The following is a 21,098-nucleotide window of genomic DNA, read 5'->3' on the forward strand; positions in this document are numbered from 1 at the left end:
CTTTTGGAACCTTTTTACAAAACTCATACACACATTTTCTTTCTTTTTTAATATCTGTAATATTCTGTTAGATATCATGAATAGCCAATTTCTTTTATCGCGGGAGATTTTCTGTATGTTTTATTTAATAATAATATTAATAACTTAGCACTAATGTACTGCGATGATTTTGTATTTAGATATAATTTTTGGATGGCGTTTTTACTATGTATACAACTTGATTTTCTGTCTAAGAAAGACCTTTCGAATATTAAAGTGATGGTTTTGGTTAACATAGTTTCAGTTGTCAAATTATTGAAGTCCCTTTATGTGTAAAATACCTAATTTTAAAGATGTATTATTCTCCTGAAAAAATAATTCTGAAAACCTTTTTTGTTGAACTTTGACCAATTTATTTTCCCGAAAAAAGCAATAATTCGGGTTTGGGGTTAATTAACCATTTATTTTGTCATATTTTGTTTTTGTTTTTTTTTTACTACGGAAGTGATTAACATTATCAAAACTCCAAAAATAACCATTCAAAGTCTGATTTAATTAATTGTGTATTGATCATGTTTTTAGGAAGATGTATTGTTAACAATACATCTTTAAAATACCATTTTTAATATACGTACTATTGTAATTGTATTTGTGCGCATCTACTAAGCCATTTCTATACATGTACATACAAATACAAGTAGTTTTTTTGCTGATTTCATCAAGATTCTAATTATGTGGTCAAACATTTAAAATAATTTAAAATATACGATTAAAATAACATATATTGTCAATGTTCTGGATGAAAACAGCACAAAAAACTAAAAATAGGCCTATATTTACTGTATTTAGTATTCTCTATAGATTAAAACTACTGAATAAATAATAATGACCTTGCGTTCATTGACCATCAACAATAATAAAAATTAACCTTGTATAACACGCATGCGCAGCTGTAAAGTTTAAGGATCGGTCAAGGTGGACGTTTAATAGATGATCGTGACCAATTGACCTGTGTCCTTGTTTGTACTAAGCAAGCTGATAGATACCTACTGACCAATGCCTCAGGCAATTGTATCCTTCAACTTTTCACGTTACATTGTTAACATCAGAGAGATGTCAAAATACGACTAGTAGGCCTATACAACAGACAACTTTAAGAAACAAAAGTTTCCCCTGAATAAAAGGGCTGACCGCAGTTAAAAGAATATTTCGTTCAATTGGAAGGTGTCCCTAATATAATTACAGCAGGTATCCCGAGGGGTTAAATAAACTGTATTAAAATTTTCCGTTTCTATGATGTATTGAACAAAAACATTATTAAGCCTACTCCATGAAAAAACACACTACTGTACTCTATTAGTATTAATTGTTTTCATTATTTCACTCTGATAACCGATGTTGAAAAATGATGTTGTTATATTTCTTACTCATATTACATGTTTTCGGCCCACCATGGAGATGTATAAAATGTTCTATACACACAAAAATGTCCTTTCTTCTATTCGTGCAACTATCTCACGTACCTGTAGAACCGGCTGCCGGACGACCAACTGTATACGTCAACGTGCATCCTTTTTGAAAATAATTTGTCGCCACTGACCGTTAGCGGGCGGGCAGCATGCAAATAACGAAAAATGGCTGTCACCTCAAGAGATGCTACTTGCAACGATGCAATATTTACCTTTGAAAAGGTAAGAATTAAATCACAATTTTCTGCAATGTCACATGTCTTTGTGCTTTGGGCCGTGCTTTGTAGTATAAAAATTTAGCTTGGATTTGTTTTATAATAAACTAATTAATCATGAAACGGAGGCTCTAGTTAGGCTAGGCCGGTAGGCCGTACGGTATACGGTAAAGCATGAACTATAATAATTCGCTGACCGAAAACTGTATAAGAAGCGCCACACCTTGTTTGTGGGTGAGCCCAGTAATCGGCCTAGGCCTAGAGGCTCCTCAATCTGAATTATTCCTACTTAGCCTAGATACTAGAGATTTACAAAGTATCGGTTCAATGCTGCATAGGCCTACCAATAAATTGTTAAATGAAATTTTAAAATGAAACAATTAATTGATACCATGCCCGATTTTATTTTTATTAATTTTAAATTATTAATTAAATTAGCTAGACTTTAGTCTGTGAGTATCATCAGTCTTACCTCAGTTGGTCATAATATTTCATATATAAAACGCTATAACTATTAATACAAGGAAGTTAAAAAACTGATTTTCAAATAATCAAAATAACCAAAAAAAGGAAAAGTGTTGACTCAGATTTGTAAGTTTCTTTGTTAAATAGATATTACAGTGAACAAGCTAATTGATTCTAATACCTAAAAATGACGATGGTAATTATTGCAACCAAACTTTTGAAATACTTTGTATCTTTTGAAATACTTTGTATCTTTTGAAATACTTTGTATCTTTTGAAGGGTGATGACAACTTGAAATCATATCCAACCCAGGACAATACAAAAGAAACTTTAAACACAATCTTTTCCAACCCGTCGATGCTTCCCCCTGATGCTCCGAACAAGACTGAAGAACTCCCAGACTTCAGTGGTTACGATATTGTGAAGGCAACACAATATGGTGCATATGATAGGGTCAATGAACTCCTCAACGAGGGTGCTGAAATCAACCATTTGGATGGCGAGGGTTGTAGTCTATTACACTGGGCATCTATCAACAACAGACTGGATCTTATGAGGTATTGCTTTTTTTTAAATCATATAGATATTTGATTGTCAAGTGTATAACATCTTCACTGATCATCATAATTATTTGTGGTAGAACAAGATTTGATAAGTTATTAATATATTACATATTAAAATAAACTATAATGAACAGATATATTTGATATTGTCTTCATTGATCATTGTTTTTTTTTTTATGTCAAATAATAATTAGTGATAGAACAAGATTTGATAAATTGTATTAAAATAAACTATAATGAACAGATTTGATATTGTCAAATGTTTATAACATCTTTATTGATCACATTTTATGTCATTTTTGTTTAAACCTCCACACTTCTTAAAAATATATATTATTTGTCGCAGCAGACATAAGATCAAAGGACTGTTACGATTCCTACTGTATCCTGTCAAGGCTAGCTTAGTGTCCTGTTGTGATTGCCTTGATTAAACTGATACAGGTTAAACAATACATAGTCTAGCATATTTTGGAAAGTTGCATTTTTTTTTGCTATATTTGATAAAATTTGGATATGTTGTAGAATAGACATCACTGAATCCAAAAAGTATTTGCTCCATTTTTTTTTTCATACGCAAGGGGGGTTGGCAGCCATTTCAAAATGGCCGCCATTTTGGACAAAATAATGTAAGTATATGGAATTAAAAGATGTTATCGAGATACAAATTCAATCATAAAAGTAACAATAAATGTTCACATAATATTTCACATCATTTTTGTAACTGAACAAGCCAAAATGGCCGGCATTATGCCCAAAATGGCTGCCATTTTATCCAACATGGCCACCATTTTATCTAAAATGGCCACATATATCAATCAAATATTTTTTAAAACTTTTATTCACATATATTTTGTAAAAATTAGATATGTTGTAGAATAGACCTCACTGAATCCAAAAAGTATTTGCTCCAATTTTTTTTTTCATACGCAAGGGGGATTGGCAGCCATTTAAAAATGGCCGCCATTTTGGACAAAATTGTTTCAAATATTGTAAGTTTATGACATTAAAAGATGTTATCAAGATAGAAATTCAATCATAAAAGTAACAATAAATGTTTAAATAATATTTCACATCATATTTGTAACTGAACAAGTCAAAATGGCCGCCATTATGCCCAAAATGGCTGTCATTTTAGCCAATATGGCTACCATTTTATCTAAAATTGCCACATATCAATCAAATATTTTTTTATTCACCTATATTTACAATTGGATATGTTGTATAGACATCACTGAATCCAAAAAGTATTTTCTCCATTTTGTGTTTATAGGCAAGGGGGGTTGGCAGCAATTTCAAATTTGTCGCCATTTTTGACAATTTTTTTTAAAATATTGTAAGTTTATGGCATTAAAAGGTGTTTTATCGAGATGGAAATTCAGTCATATAAGTAACAATAAATGTTCAAATAATATTTCACATCATTTGTGTAACAGAACAATGGCTGACATTTCAACCAAAATGGTCGCCATTTTATCCAACATGGCCGCCATTTTGATCTGAAATGGCCACATAATAAAATTGTTTTTCTTTAACGTTGATTAAATACATGGGCTATAAAGGAACCAACATAACAACATAATAATATTTGTGTTTAATTACTTTACTTATTCGTCGTCACTTTCGTTATCACTATCACTGTCCGAATCGGATGTAGACAACAATGGTCATATATTGTGACAGTTATTCTCGTCTGTTTCGCATTTACACATATCGGTATATTGTAGATTGTTTTTCTTGCACGTGCATATATTATGGGAACATGTACTTAAACATGAACACCGTATTACGTAGCTCCACAACTGCTTCTGGAGCAGTTTGCTTCTCGTATAATACTGGTCCTAGTTTACCGTTCTCTATAAACCAGCCAAGTTTTGGCATGGATCGGGAATTATTGGGTCAATAGTTGGCCTGGAGATGTGCACGTAGTATGTGCTGGTGCAACGCTCCAGACGTTGGTGGCAATTTTTCCACACCTTGATTATTTGGCAGTGTTTTGAACCGTTTCCATCTCAGGGTTGATGAATCTTTGGCTGACACCCTTTTAGTTTCAATAAGACCGCACAGAAACTCCTCGCATCCTGCCTTCACATTGAAAGATGGCACATTGTCTTCTCCGAGTTTGACTAACGCTTCTATGATGTGAGGAGATGACTTCATATACTGTACATCTTAAAAGCTGTTTTTTCCTGTGTACATCCAGTGATAGCATGGAAACCTGGTAGTCTGGCTGCCTTTTCCGGTCCAAGGGGATCGTATATTGATTAAAGAGCAATTCTTCTTGTTTCAGCTGTGCCTGTTAAAATACCAGAATTTTCCCCTAACTGTTGTAGGCGCCTTAAAATTAAAACAAATAAGTCGACTTCATTTCCTGGTGTAGATGCTACTTCAATACCATGAGGGATCATTAGTATATCTACCTCCTCTTCTTTGGGTGCTCACAGGTGTTGTTGGGGAATGTTCAGGTGTGTTTGTGTTCATCTTGTCGCATGACTGTTACAATAGGATGTTTAAAATTTCGTACTGATTTGTCGGCAAGATAAATTGTGAGTTGATCTTTTGTCGTGTTGCTTGACAAGAATATTGCTTTGTTTTTAATCAGTGTGGAATCTTCCACAATAATTTCCACAATGTTAGGAGGAGATGATTGATATCGGATATCGTCTTTAAGCGAAAGTGTCTTCTCATAATTGTCAAAGACAACACGTCCACCAACATAAATGTATTTGTTAAGTAGAGAATCTATGCAGGCTACAAATGCCTCCACAAAATCTTTGCAGGTGGTAAAAGTCTGAACATTCATAAGAGTTTGAACAACTGCCATTCCATCGATGATGAGATAGCGATTCACAGGCTGAGGTGATATTAATCATCTTATTGTAACAGTCACGTGAACACCCAAGAAGAGGTAGACACACTAATGATCCCTCATGGCATTGAAATAGCATCTACACCAGGAAATGAAGTCGACTTCTTCACGCAAGATACCGACTGGTTTGTTTTAATTCTAAGGCGCCTACAACAGTTGGGGGAAAATACTGGAATTTTAACACTCAGGCACAGCTGAAACAGGAAGAAGAATTACTCTTCAACCAATATATGATCACCTTGGACCAGAAAAGGCAGCCGGACTACCAGGTTTCTATGCTATCACTGGATGTGGTGTAATACGGGTCACAGGAAAAAAACAGCTTTTAAGATTGTATATGAAGTCACCTCCTCACATCATAGAAGCTCTAGTCAAACTCGGAAAAGACAATATGCCATCTTTCAATGGGAAGGCAGGATGCGAGAAGTTTCTGTGCAGTCTTCTTGGAACTAAAAGGGTGTCAGCGGTTCAAAAAACTGCCAAATAATCAAGGTGTGGAAAAATTGCCACCAACTTCTGGAGCGTTGCACAAGCACATACTACGTGCACATCTCCAGGCCAATATATGGATCTATAATGTACCGAGATCTGTAAATGCGAAGCAGACGTGAATAACAGACTTCAAACCAGTCAAAATAAAGTTGCTAGGTTTATATTAAATAAAAATGATCGTGCACATATTGGTAAAGACGAACTGAACCAAATCGGTCAATTATGTCTAGAGGGTAGAATTTGCCAACTCAAACTTAATCATGTTCATAAGATTTTTTATGGAAAATCAGTACCTTATTTAACTGAAAAGTTTAAAAGAGTTTCATCTAACCACCATTATATGACTAGAAGTAAGGTCAATGGATTTTCAGTTCCTAAATCTGATAGTCAAATGTCTACGTTTTATTATACAGGCATAAAGGCATGGAATAACCTACCTCATTCCATTCAGCAAATAGAAAACAAATTTAATTTTAAGAAAAATGTTAAATCACATTTCTGTTCTACCACATAACTATATAAGTCAATCATAGTCTTTAATTTAACTTGTTTTTTATATTATTGTTTTTGTTATATTTACGTGTTTAATGCAATATTTTGTAAAGTTTTTATTTTAAATTGTAAAGGACCCCAATGGAAATAAGCTGATAAGCTTTTTGGGCTTTCCTGGAAAATTAGTCCAGTCAATCTAATGATATACCCACCACAAATTGCAATAGTAACAAAGCAAGTATTTTTGAATTCCATATAAAGTGTAGAACGACATACTAAAAGTCACCGAAAATCCAAGCATTGGGTCAAGGGGTCAGAGGTCAATAAAGGTCATTTTAAGTCAAAATTAATATGCCCCATTAATTACATATATTTAACCATTTGAAATACATTATATACAAGTGTGATTTATGTCATCCGAAAGCTTATTAAATTTCCTATTCAGTGATATCAAACTTATAGTCATAACATTTTATTTAGCATGTCATTTTTGCGGAAAAACACAACATAATGTTTCAATTTTGGCTAAAAATGTTGTTTTCGCTGTAAACAACAATGGTATATACACAGGGATACCCATGGGGTGAACATTTCAGTCCAAAGCGATACACATGACCAGCTCAAGATGCAGATGAGTGACATCTCCGTTCCTGTTACTTCTCGATGATCTACATTCCATTTTTTCCAGATGGCATTTGTGTTGCCATGGTTACACTATTTATATTGGGACGTATATTAAGTATTTTAACGATTTTTTAACCAGTAGAAATACAAAGATGTTCAACAGCAGTTTGACAATGACCTCCATGTTGTATGACATTCGGAACCATCTGGGCTGGATTGTCAACAGACCTGGTGATTGAAAAGGTTTCTATGAGAAGCCTCAAAGAAAACCAGGTTTGACAAGAGATTTAGGAATGAGTGCATTCAGACCAAATCTGCGCTGTATGTAATGCCTTTGCAATAGTATCAGGGCGTTACTCCAACAGCGGCCAACATAAGACCTTGTGGCCACACGTCAGGAACACAATGGCAATTGAAAAATCCATTTGGTTACGACTCAGAGACTTCATACCATTGACATGGGAGTTACTGCAGGTGACTCGGAATATTGGCAATGCGGTATTAAGCATTGAATATTTTGGAAGGATGTTAGGCCAGAAAGTCTTGCAATGTATTCAAGATCCTGGCAATAAAGTACATACAGGCAAATATGTGTGCATAGATCCTACAGTTCCAGAGGAGACTCGAGGTGACAACAAGGAAGTTTTTGAACATGAACTTTGTTATCCACCAGCACTTTTTGAAACTACCAACTTACAATACTTTCAGCTAATAAAACAACATGATGCCATGTGGAAACAACTTCTTATGAATAGTCTAACACATCCAACTCACAGAATGCTGTCCAGTAAGCCTACATTTTAGATGGTAGTGCTCTACTTCACAGCATTCCATGGAATAGTGTAGAGACTTATGATGCGATCTGTAAAAAATATTGCTCTGCCATCATAGTCTTTGATGATTATGAAAGCGCCAAAGACGGCGCACATGGTAAGGCGGGTCAGGTGGTAGTGTCCCTGTACATTTTACCAGTGACATGTTCCACAAAATAGGATCACTTTCTGTAACAAACAACAATTTATAAATCTTCGTAACTAGTATTTGAACAACATGGCAATGAGTGAATCAGCAAACAGGAAAACATCTGTATCCGATGACTTTTGAGAGACATCTGTGATAACCTTCTGTTTGCTCATGCGATACTGGTGACACAACATCCAGAGTTTTCGGAATTGGAAAACAAGTGGCTCTAAAAAAAACTTGTCATTGCACTTATTTCTGACATTATGCTGTAGTCTTCAGATGCAAACAAGATACAAAGGATGACATTGTGGTTGCTAGAGAAAATGATTTAGTGTGTCTTTACAATGGACGACCTGGACAGCGTGGAATGCCTTTGACTCCATCCCATCTACAAGTACAACCTCGCATATCGCCAACTTCATAGTCGTACCACAACCAAGGTACTTAACATCATGTTCAAGTTCAAGTTATCTTTTAGCAATGGAGTGGGGTTGATATGTGTACCGAGGACTGGGGATGGAAGATCAGATGATGGAAACATGTTTCCTCTACACACAGACTTAAAGCCAGCACCTGAGTATCTCCTTGAAGCATTCAGGGGTAACTAGAACTACATGTGATGAATGCAATGGCATTGCACTGTACTAATACCCGAACAAGAAAGTGATACTGATGACATAGTTGTGAGTCCATTTCTATTTGAAGGATTAAAGAATATCATCCCACACGGGGCAATTCAAATAAAAAGTTCTGGATTAAAATGATCTTAGAAATATACAAAAATATCACAATACACAGTACAATATAACAAGAGTCAAAGTTCAAGAAATTAAGAGTTGGATGGCAACTGGCAAAAAAGAATTTCTTTTCCGGTTTGTTCTACATGCCGGGCATCGAAAGCGACGCCCATGAGGCATGAGCTCGAAATCACTGAACAAGGCATGGTTAACATTTTTTAGAATAGCTCTACTTTTTTCTAGAGTTTGCATGTCACAGAAGGAAGACAAGCTACGAAGTTGACAACCTATTAATTTAGAACTTAAATTAACAATTCTTTGTAGTGAGTTTCTCTCTTTGACCCTATTAAGACTAAAAAACCAGCATATAAAGGAAAAAAGTTAAAACGTTCTCAATAAAGGAATTATAAAAAAACCTGAGAATTACTTTATCGACATTAAAATGGTTCAGCTTCCTTAACAGATAAAGTCTATGATGTCCTTTCTTTACTATTGCCTCTGTATTTAATTCCCAGCTGAGATTGTCCTCAAAATATAGTACCTAGGTATTTAGGAATGGACAATATCACTGGTTCGTCATTTATGAGGGATACCAGAGGGCTGCGTCATTTCTCCTTCCTAAAATCTACAATCATCTCCTTGGTTTTGGTCACATTGAGTTCCAAGTAGGAGTTTCCACAAAATTGGATAAAACCATCTAATGCGGGACCATGACCGTCCTGTGAATTTTTAAGGAGAGACAGCAAGACAGTGTCGTCAGCAAATTTGACAAGATGACTATTGTCCTGTTTGCTGCGACAGTCATCCGTGTATATAATATACAGGAGATGAGAGAGGACGCAACCCTGGGGCGATCCAATACTTGTCATTACGTACATTCATTGATACTAAAATCATCAAAAATCTATCTATAGTTAAATCATGAGTTGATTCCAAATTATCAAGACTCATTAATTAATCAACAATAGTACATACCGCTAATGAATTTCAATGTTCTTCTAGCTAGCATCATTTTTCCTATTTCATAACGATACAATAGGTACAGGAAAAACATTATTTGCACCAAATACTTGCAAAATATACATAAACATAATTTAGTTTTACGCTATTTAAAGAAAATTTGAGTTTTCGTAAAAGGTCACTGACCTCTATAGTTACATAACAACTGTTGTATCAATTAGTTTTTAGAGTAAGAAATACATATTATACACATTTGTAGTTATTTAGATGTTATTGGCAGGCATAAATGTTACCTACTACTACACTACAGTACCTGTTGTTGATAACAATTTATCATTATAGGATTATTTTTATTTAAGTACATAATTAATTCAAAATACTTAACATCATTTTTCCTATTTCATATGACGATAGGTACAGAAAAAACACAAGTTTCATCAAATGCAACGGCAATTACGGAATAAGACATTTTGTTAGGAAAAATTTGAGTTTTTGTAAAAGGTCAATGACCTTTTGACCTCTAGTTAAGTATAACTGTTGTATTAATTGTTTTTTTAATGTATATTAGTAGGATATATATACTCTACACATTGGTACTAAAGCTATTTAGATATGATTAAAAAACAATGGATTATAGGCATAAACGCTACCCCTACCCAAAAATTGTTTACATTACATTTGATCAAGAATCAATTTCAATAAGAATAGTACATCATTACTTTTAAAATTCTTCTAGTTAACATCATGTTTCCTATTTTATATATCAATAGGTACAGAAAAAACACAATTTTGATTAAATGCATCCACAATTATGGCATACGATATAACAGTTAATCATTTTTTAAAGGAAAAAAATGAGTTTTTGTAAAAGGTCAATAACCTTTTGACCTCTAGTTATATAAATAAGTGTTGTATTTTGTTTTTTTAAATTGCATATTAGAAAGAAATATATATTTTACACACTGATATCAAGATTATTGAGATTGGATTATAAAACCACAAGTTACGGGCATAAATGTTACCCCCTACCCCAAAAAATATTTACGGAATAAAATCCCTATATAGTTGTTGAGATTACGTAAAAAATAGTGTGTTCCAATGCTTCAATTTTCGGTGACTTTTAATATGTCATTCTAAACTACATTTGGAATGAAAAAATCAATGTTTCGTTACTATTGCAATTTGTGGTGGGTTTACCTCTAAATATCACTAGATTGACTGGACTAAATCTTTTATAAATGTATTATTTGTAATGTCCGTAATTTATGTTATCACTTTGTATGTATTTTTTATGATGATTTTCCAAATGAATTCAAATCAAATCAACATATGACCATTGTTGTCTACATCCGATTCGGACAGTGATAGTGATGGCTAAAATGACGACGAATAATTAAAGTAATTAAACACAAATATCATTATGTTATAGCCTACCGTATGTATTTAATTAAAGTTAAAAAAAACCAATTTGATTATGTAGCCATTTCAGATAAAAATGGCGGCCATGTTGGATAATATGGCGGCCATTTTGGTTGAAATGTCTGCCATTTTGGCTTTTTCTGTTACACAAATATGAAATATTATTTGACATTTATTGTTACTTTTATGATTGATTTCTATCTCGATAACATCTTTAAATGTCATAAACTTACAATATTTGAAACAATTTTGTCCAAAATTGGGGCCATTTTTAAATGGCTGCCAATCTTCCTTGCGTATGAAAAAAAAATGGAGCAAATACTTTTTGGATTCAGTGATGTCTATTCTACAACATATCTAATTTTTACCAAATATATGTGAATAAAAGTTGAAAGAAATATTTGATTGATATATGTGGCCATTTTAGATAAAATGATGGCCATATTGGATAAAATGGCAGCCATTTTGGGCATAATGGCGGCCATTTTGGCTTGTTTAGTTACAAAAATGATGTGAAATATTATTTGAACATTTATTGTTACTTTTATGATTGAATTTCTATCTCGATAACATCTTTTAATGCCATATACTTACAATATTTTGTTCAAAATGGCGGCCATTTTGAAATGGCTGCCAACCCCCCTTGCGTATGAAAAAAAAAATGGAGCAAATACTTTTTGGATTCAGTGATGTGTATTTTACAACATATCCAATTTTTACCAAATATATCAAAAAAAAATGCAACTTATCATATCGCTACATTTAATACTGGACTAACAATGCTTCGGTCTAATTCATAAGAACTAACTAAAGTCCATACTTTTCATTTCCAGACTTTTGATATCAAAAGGTGCCATCATTGATCGAGCTGGTGGAGAATTGAATGCATCACCATTACACTGGGCAACCAGGCAAGGTCACTTACCAGCAGTAGTCCTCTTGATACAGAATGAAGCTGACCCATCTATTAGGGACAATGAAGGGCTAAGCTGCATCCATGTGGCATGTCAGTTTGGACACACATCTATTGTGGCATACTTTGTTGCTAAGGGACAGGTCAGAGTTCATGTATTAGTATATATGAATAATAATCTTATTCTAATAATAATTCTTATTATACAATGCTTCTACTGTAAGTGTTTCACATTATTACCCCTGTCATTTTTACTTTGTGGATCAAACACATATGGAAAAAAACTCCTATTAAGGAAGCTAGTAATCATCGCAAAGTTGTCTTGATTTAACCGGGTGTCCATACACCTGTGTGGAGAGAGGCAAACATAAATAAAGTGTCTTGCCTAAAAGATACAAGCAATGCAGCGAGAGTTGGATTCAAACTCACAATCAGTAGTCCAGCATTCAACACACTGCGCTACACACGCCCCTAAAATATAAATTTAATTAGATATTACAATACATAATTAATTGTATGAAAATTTGCATGGAGAAAAGTAATAATAATATACATATTAATGATAAAGTTTGCAGTAAAAAAACATGTAGTTTTTTCAAGCTTAACAGATTTTTTTCAGACCATACATGGTGCACACATTATACATACATTATTACATATTACAGTAATAAAATCATTGATGTTTCTCTTATTCACTCTCAATCAAAAACCAACTTTATTTAATGTATTTGTAATTTATTAGGACCCTAACCTGCTGGATGCTAGTGGTATGACTCCCCTCATGTGGGCTGCATTTAGAGTATTTGCGTAAGTACCATACGTTCCTAGATTTTAAATGATATAATTGTATACAGTCAACTCTCCTAATACCGGACACCTTTGAGCTAGCCAAATATGTCTGGTTTTCTGTAAAGTTTGGTATTCAGAATGTGTTTTAATGGTAAAATAAATTTGGGAATGTTTGAACTTCACGAAAAGACTGGTATTGGGAGAGTTTCTGGTTTTCAGAGAGTCTGGTATTTGTAGAGTTCTGCGGTGTGACGTCGATAGATGGCGCTGCGGGGTTGCTAGCCAGCCCAAAAATGCGTTCAACGCTACTATTTTGATAAACTATATAGATCTGTAGCTTGATTTTTTTAAACTTAAACTGTATTTGAAGAATAAATAGATTATTAAAACCAAATATTTAGTGATCTTTCGAAATTTTAGTTTTTATTGAAAATTATTAAGTTTTAAAATGTTGTGTTGTTGACCTTGGAGTCACTCAGGCAGGTTGAACACTACCATAGTGTTGTACGTCAGCACCGCAGAACTCTATATATTTATGAGCAAAACAAATGTGCACAATCTTGTCACAGGTGAAAACAAATTTCTTGCTGTTTGAAGATACACTGTCAATGTGATGTCAGTCACATATTACATTTAATAATTACTTTAATACAAGGCCATATACATGGCTGCAGTCACAAGTTCAAGTTAGTTTTTACCTACCGACATCGCGAGCTGTAGAGTCACATTGCACTCAACTAATAATGTTAATAAATGCCTATACAATGGATTAATAATATAGTACATTTTAATTCAATGAGTTAAAAGTCAATTTTGAACTATGCTGCTTCTGTATACAGAGTTGATCCTGTACGTATATTGTTGACGTTGGGAGCTAGTGTTAATTTGCAGGATAAACGATTTCAACATACAGCCTTACATTGGGCATCTGCAGTCGGCAATGGAGCGGCTGTTAGTGTATTACTCAAGGCTAATGCAGACACCTATATTGAAAATACTAGAGTAAGTACAGTATCGATATTAAGAGAGGAATTGTGGCTTAGTGGATACTCGGCTACCAATACCAGAGTCCGGGGTTCAAATCCTGCCATGTTTTTTGTTGTGAAAAAAAAAACTCCACTCTCATCAGGGAATAATTTCGCCAGTGTAGCATAGCAAAAAACTATACAAAACAACCTTTTTGCTACACATTTGTACAATTGTGTAGCAAAAAATACAATACAAAACTATGTTTCTCGAATAAATAATCAGTTTGATTGGCAATATTGCTAAACAGAATTTCGAAATGAAATTTTTCCCTGCTCATAGACTTGCTTAAGAGAATCAGGTGTATATGTTTTGCCATTTTTAAGAATTATGGAGAGGGAATCCACTTATGGTTATTTTTAGAATTTTTCCTAAATATATAAATTAAATACACAGGCACAGAAGATTAATTCTAAACCCTTACTATTTGATAACTATGATTAGTCAGTTTAATATCAGGGTAACATACGCGCGGGACATCTCAGAACCAAAAAGGCCCTCTTGTACTGTAGGTGTGTTTTTCTCACAAGATATCACAGAAAATTGTCTTTACACTCTGCAAACTTGGGTACAAGTTGTTACTTTTTTTCATGTGTAAAAAGGCTATTTGTTTACATGTACAAGTTGTTGTTTTTATGTCTGAAAATGGTAATTATTTAAAACATTAATTTTATATAAATCATGTATATCATATATAATTATCATGTACAATGAATACAAATTGTCAATTTGTTTTTGTTTCTTTAGGGAGAAACCTGCCTTAAGATGGCAATATCCAAGAAGCGTGGTTACATTGTTAAATTGATTCAAGAGAGTAGGGGAGAAATTCCATTTTCAAGCAGATATTCATTCCTTCAGTCCTTACAGGCTAACAAGGTAAATGCATTATTAGGTCTTTTCACGTTGACATTCATTCTATACAATATAAGTTGATATACAAACACTAGAAACTAGTACATAATATGAAGATAAGATTATATAACATGTAAGCAGCATTTTCCTATTGAATAGCGGACTTTGAACTCATAGAAACACTTGAACAAAAGATAGATGTATTTCAAAGAAACATGATAAATATCAAATGGACGGACAAAGTAAAAAAACACACTTATATCGAGCCACAAATCAAACCCACTATAACAATTACAATGGTATGAACACATGTTAATACTCCCTATATTTGCAATGGTGCGGACACATGTTAATAATCCCTATATTTGCAATGGTGCGGACACATGTTAATGATCCCTTTATTTTCAATGGTGCGGACACATGTTAATATTCCTATTATTTTCAATGGTGCGGACACATGTTAATACTCCCTATATTTTCAATGGTGCGGACACATGTTAAAACTCCCTATATTAACAATGGTGCAGACACATGTTAATTCCTCCTATATTTGCAATGGTGCGGACACATCTTAATACCCACTATATTTGCAATGGTGCTGACACATGTTAATATATTTGCTTTTTTTATTTTAAAGGATATTCGTCGGAAAGTGATGATTGGATCTCCATTTGTTATAATGTTTCTTATTGGTTTCATACCACAGTTAAGTTTACACTGGTTCCCCAAACTCATCTTAGCAGCATTAACATATGCTTTATGCTATATAGTAACACGGTATGTCATTTTCTAATTTAAAATATTTCATTTATCATTTCTAAACTACTAATATTAAGACAAATTAATTTAATCAATTATTTTTAGTACAGTCAACTATCTCAATACCGGACGCCTTTGGGCTGGTAAATATGTCTGGTTTTCCGGAAAGTCTGGTATTCAGAATGTGGTTTTAATGGTAAAAAATAATCTGGGACCTTTTGGACTTTGAGAAAAGTTTGGTTTTAGGAGAGTTTCCAGTTTTCGGAGAGTTTCCAGTTTTCAGAGAGTCTGGTATTGAGAGATTTGACTGTATAATTTATTATCAGTATTGGTCAAATTTATTTCAATTACGAACATGTATTATTATTACTGTTACAATTGTCTATGCAAGAAAGACATTACTAATTATTTATATAAGAGAAATTATTTATTTTTAATTATGGATTGCAAAACTTACCAGAAATTGAAAGTTAATTCTTTTCAGTTTTTGAATAAAGTTATATATATATATATATATTGTTGAGAATAATTTCCTTTTTTTATTTTGTTTTCTTAGGTTTTTCTTCGATCCCAGACTTATGGAACTTCTCCCTTTGTATATATATCTAGCTACAAAGCTCTACATGTACAGCACTTGGTTCATTTTCTTTTGGCCATATATCCTTTTTATTATCAGTTACAAAAAATAATGCCTATTTGAAACTCGCAGTGAAGAATAGTTTCAAACCATTTGCGTTCCAGCCTAGTCTAGCCTGTAATTAAAGTAGATTAAAGATGTATTGTCCCTCAAAAACATTAAAAAATGAAGATTAATAAAATCAGACTTAGAATAGGTTATTTTGTAGTTTTAACAAAGTTTATCACTTTCGTAGAAAAACAAATACCCCCAAAAATAATGTTTTTATTTTTTGCTTTAAATAACGTTTTTTTCAGATAAATGATTTTATTTTTGATCCAATGTTTGATGAAAATGAATAACTATTATGTGACATTAAAATCAACAAAAAAGAATTATTTTTAAGGAGAACAATATATCTAACAATAACATACAGTTAGTTTGTTCGTTTCTTCAAAATGCTTTGTACTTTACTTCACTACTTCACTGTAGTTATACACAATAATGATTCCTTAACCATTTAACACATGTTAGTGACTGGCATATACAGGTTCCATTTTTAATCAACTCAGTTTTTTTATGTTATAATTTCTGGAAATCATGGAAAAGTGATCCTGGTGTGATACAGGTCTCACAAGAACGAAAGAAAATAGTAAGAGCTTAATTTTACTTAAGAATATTTAGTATTACTTAATTAATTAATAATTCTATATTCGATAAAATATGAAGATAAACCAGAGTTGTGTTGGGCCATACCTAGACTTGCCCCAAGTCTATATTTATTGTTTTTTTATGTTAGTCCACCAGTCAACGTTTCATATGATATTTTGAGAATTATACTATACGTATGAAACGCCATATGTGCCAAAATATTTATTAACTAATTACGGGCTAGAATCTAGTCTAGGCCATACATGAAATCAACCTGAATACTGTGGGTCCGATTAGTTACTTGCCCGAAGTAAGTTAGTTTCATTGGCCAATTGTTGCCTTGGTAATTATCTAAGCCCAAGGTAATCTAACAACAGGACACAGCTCGCCTTGCCAAGATAGGAACTTGTAACTGTCTTTTGATCTTATGTCTGGCTGCGACAAATATCAACAGTACTGTACTATGTATATGTTCTCTGCGGTGCACAGTGTCTGTTAAGAGGCGTGGCACTGATCATGTCGCAGCCATAGATAAATCCTTTGATCTCTGGAGCTCAGCATCCTGTTAGATTACCTTTGCTAAGCCTAGCCAGTTTTTAATTTGTTTTTTAATCATTTATTTCAATAATAACTATTATTGTATACTAGTATTCTGAATTTTAATTTTTTTTATTTTCCAATAGGTAATAACAGAGCTTGCAGAGTCTGGCACTTTAAATATTGAACATTTCTGTACATCTTGTCTTATTAAACGACCAATCAGATCAAAGCATTGCTCACATTGTAATCGCTGTATTGCTAAATTTGATCACCATTGTCCTTGGATTGATAACTGTGTTGGTAAGTAAATAAATTGTATAGAAATAGTTCTACAATATTAGATGTAAAATTAGTAAGAAAAGTTACAATTACAGTAATAATTGTATTGATTAATATTTTAAATTTACCTTGTTTCTCATAGGTTGGCGAAATCATCGATACTTTGTGTTATATTTACTATTTTTGGAATGTATGATAACATGGTGTTTATATGGAACATTTCAATGTAAGTAACAATGCCTAAGCTTACTTACAGCCAACACAATTTTAACATAGCACCCAGCCAAAAGACCTCCGAGTAACTGGAACGTAATGTTTAATGTTTGTCCTACTCACTCCTAGACTATATATGTACTGTATTATTTTTTTTATAAGAAATTCGACACAAAAGAAGCAATACAAAAGCATCAATATTCATAGAGAAAAAAGAGGTATATATGATGCAATAATGATAATAATAAGCAGGTTAATGATGTGTCCAGAGAGAATAATGGGCTGATAGCCCGACACAAAGGTGAATTCTCTCTAAACTACTAACCTGCGAAAAGAAAACAGAGAGTACATTCATTAAAATATATATATATAAAATGTTAAAATTTGTTTCAAAATTTTTTTTTAACTTATGTTCAACAACTGTCTTCTGTTTAATTATTTTGCAGTTTGGAATAATGAATGCCAAACCAATTTTGAAAAGGATGGCCTGTGGATATTTGCTGGCCAGTTAATGTCTTGTTCACCTTGGGTGTTTTGGATCAGTTTAAATTCCCTAGTTCACATCATGTGGGTGGGTTTGCTGCTTGTGTGCCAACTATTTCAGATCTCATACCTTGCCGTTACCACGAATGAACGCATGAATCAAAGGCGTTACAAACATTTCAAAGATAAAGATGGTAACCCAATCAATCCTTTCAAGTAAGTACACCTCCTTCTTGACTCTATTCAGGGGTCACTTTCTAATGGAACCATAAGAGGCAATATATGTTTTAGTATTAGTAGTAAATTGTCTTGGAAAATGAAATATTTATTACTTTTTTTTCAGCCGTGGAATTGTACGAAATCTAGTAGATTTTTTTAACGTTCGCTGTTTTGGAATTTGTCGGCCAATGAAGGTGGACTGGATACTGCAGTTTTCACCAGATTTAAGCCAATCGGGCAGCTTCACAAAAGCCAATTACCAATTTGTGTGATCAAAATGGATTTTGTACGTGAATTATTCTGCGACTGAAAATATTCTATCTTTTTGAACAGTATTTTCAGATGAACAATCGATGCTACAAATAACTAGATGTACTGTATACTAGATCATTGTGGCTACTGACAGAACCCCTTCTATTGAGGGGACATCCCTATGAAGGGTACACTTTTCTAATTAAAGGAATAAAGAAGGGGGAATATACAGTATGTTTTAATATAATATATGTTTTATCAATAAGGCCAACCTCTATTTAGGGGACAGTAAGTGGCGTAACACAGAGGCCCGTGCTGTAGCAAACCTAAGTAGCCGTCCAATTTCCGTTTTTAGCCTTTTAAGCATATTTAAATGCCTGTTTTTCCCTCTGGGCACTGCTCATGGGCCCCCATAAGCTCCAGTCCCTTGGTTTAGCCAATGAGCTCTCATAAGCCGTTATGCCACTGGGGACACATTGTTAGGTGCCAAAAATGTCCCCTTTTAGGGGTTCTATTGAAATGTCCATGTCGGCATGTCATCTAGTGTTCTTCCCAGAACAATGACCTATGAACGAACGATGACTTACAGTATTCTTGAAAGCTAACCTGTAAAGGAGTATGTACATACTTATGTATAATTGGGAAATCATAACTGAAAAATTAATTTATCATGTTTTATTGTTTGTCATTTATGTGTAAAATGCATTCTCTTTCAAAATTAAACAATCATGTTTTTATGCATTTTTATGTGTTTTATAGTTTTTTTATTGAACTTTTATATTTACTTTTTAAGTTTGATTTCAATATTTGATGGTATTTATAATATAATGTATAAATTAATTTAACTTAAATTGAACCAATCATTGCCATTAAACATTGAAAGTGGTACTATATTGCACTTTCTAGTAGCAAAAACATGATTATTTACTGTACTTTATTTGTTTCATACCAGCAGTTAATAATAATACATATCTACTACTGTATATATAACCAAATGTAAGACAATAATCACTTCCAATGTCCAACAGTTTTGTTTATTTCCAAGTTCATTACGTCATGAATAAATCAGTAGGTTTATAATTTGTCTGTGTATTGTTTGGTTATTTAAAATCTGTAGTAAGAGCACATATATCTGGGATGTGTAATTTATAAAAACTTGTACTGCATTAATATAACATATAATAGCATATAATAAAAAAAACCCATAAAACTTTTATCAACATTTAAAATTCTGTGTGCAGCTACACCTACAAAACGAGAGAAGACAAACTGCATTCTCTTCCCTTAAGAGATATTATATATCTGTTGCTCTTCCGAAAATTTGTCATTGGAAGAAAAAATAAACAATAGCGTAAATAAAGCGAAAAATAATTAAAATCTGTAATAAAAATTAATTCTGAAATGTTCACGGTAACCGGGTCGCGATTTTTTTTTTCGTACATAAGTTGGGGACCCCCTCATGAAACGTCACAAAATAAACATGAATAATTCATCAGTTAAATTTTCTTGTTCCGTGTGCACCCAAGCGTATAGCAACAAGAAGTGATTACAGTAGTTTACACAAGTGCGGTACGATTCTAGGCCTATCTCCGCTGTGGTTGCCGCGTGCGATTTTATAAAAGAATAGCGGCGTTTTGTGTGGATTGTCGAAATAATCAGCCTTTAGTTTATGGTGTGTTTAATATAATTTATTACTAAAGAATTACGTGTTAAAATTATAGTTTCTATTGATACTATTAGGCCTAATTACTATTCTCTAAACCCATGTCTATTCTAGTAGTAGCTGTGTTGGTGTGTGTGACGTGTGTGTTAGAGTCAGCAAAATTAAACAATAAACATTACACAAAAATACATTTTTTATTCTCGTGGGTCTAACCTTCCCATCTCATGTGTTCATATACGCGCAGTTCCTTTGATTACATGCATATTGTTTGATAATAAAATAGCAGAATTTAAAAAATACATTACACAAATTATACACATTCTTTATTCTTGTGGGTCTAAGCTTTCTTTGGGCTATGTCCAATGAATTACTACTTAGTGTAATGTCTTGCCTAGCTGTCGATTAGCCTCGGCTCGACACATTTTGCATAGTGGTGTGTGTGTGTGAAGAAGAGTGCGCGAAGGCAATCACGTGAATTGACTTAGAATCCTAGGCCTACTGTAAAAGTATCGTATCGCAGTTGTGTAATCACTTCTTGTTGCTATACGCTTGGGTGCACACGGAACAAGAAAATTTAACTGATGAATTATTCATGTTT

The 21,098-nt window shown here is 33.2% G+C and overlaps 1 protein-coding gene across 1 annotated transcript; it reads left to right on the forward strand.

The window, feature by feature from the left end:
• Positions 1–1,438: 1,438 nt before the first annotated feature.
• Positions 1,439–19,921, forward strand: LOC140054012 (palmitoyltransferase ZDHHC17-like). The gene is made up of 13 exons (XM_072098805.1): positions 1,439–1,670; positions 2,409–2,686; positions 12,079–12,301; positions 12,901–12,965; positions 13,787–13,949; positions 14,721–14,849; positions 15,463–15,602; positions 16,141–16,241; positions 16,728–16,852; positions 17,535–17,691; positions 17,813–17,896; positions 18,330–18,582; positions 18,710–19,921. Exons 1-13 carry the CDS (start codon positions 1,614–1,616, stop codon positions 18,855–18,857), a joined length of 1,923 nt encoding a protein of 640 aa, XP_071954906.1. The 5' UTR covers positions 1,439–1,613; the 3' UTR covers positions 18,858–19,921.
• The last annotated feature ends 1,177 nt before the right edge of the window (positions 19,922–21,098 follow it).

Source organism: Antedon mediterranea, chromosome 7 (assembly GCF_964355755.1).
Source record: "Antedon mediterranea chromosome 7, ecAntMedi1.1, whole genome shotgun sequence".
Lineage (NCBI taxonomy): Eukaryota > Metazoa > Echinodermata > Crinoidea > Comatulida > Antedonidae > Antedon > Antedon mediterranea.

Bases quoted from the DNA above. Each gene is read 5' to 3' on its own strand.
- LOC140054012 (XM_072098805.1), top strand. From the start codon at position 1,614: ATGGCTGTCACCTCAAGAGATGCTACTTGCAACGATGCAATATTTACC. The intron at 13,950-14,720 runs GTAAGTACAGTA...TTGTTTCTTTAG, and splicing joins CCTATATTGAAAATACTAGA to GGAGAAACCTGCCTTAAGAT. The intron at 15,603-16,140 runs GTATGTCATTTT...TTGTTTTCTTAG, and splicing joins TTATGCTATATAGTAACACG to GTTTTTCTTCGATCCCAGAC.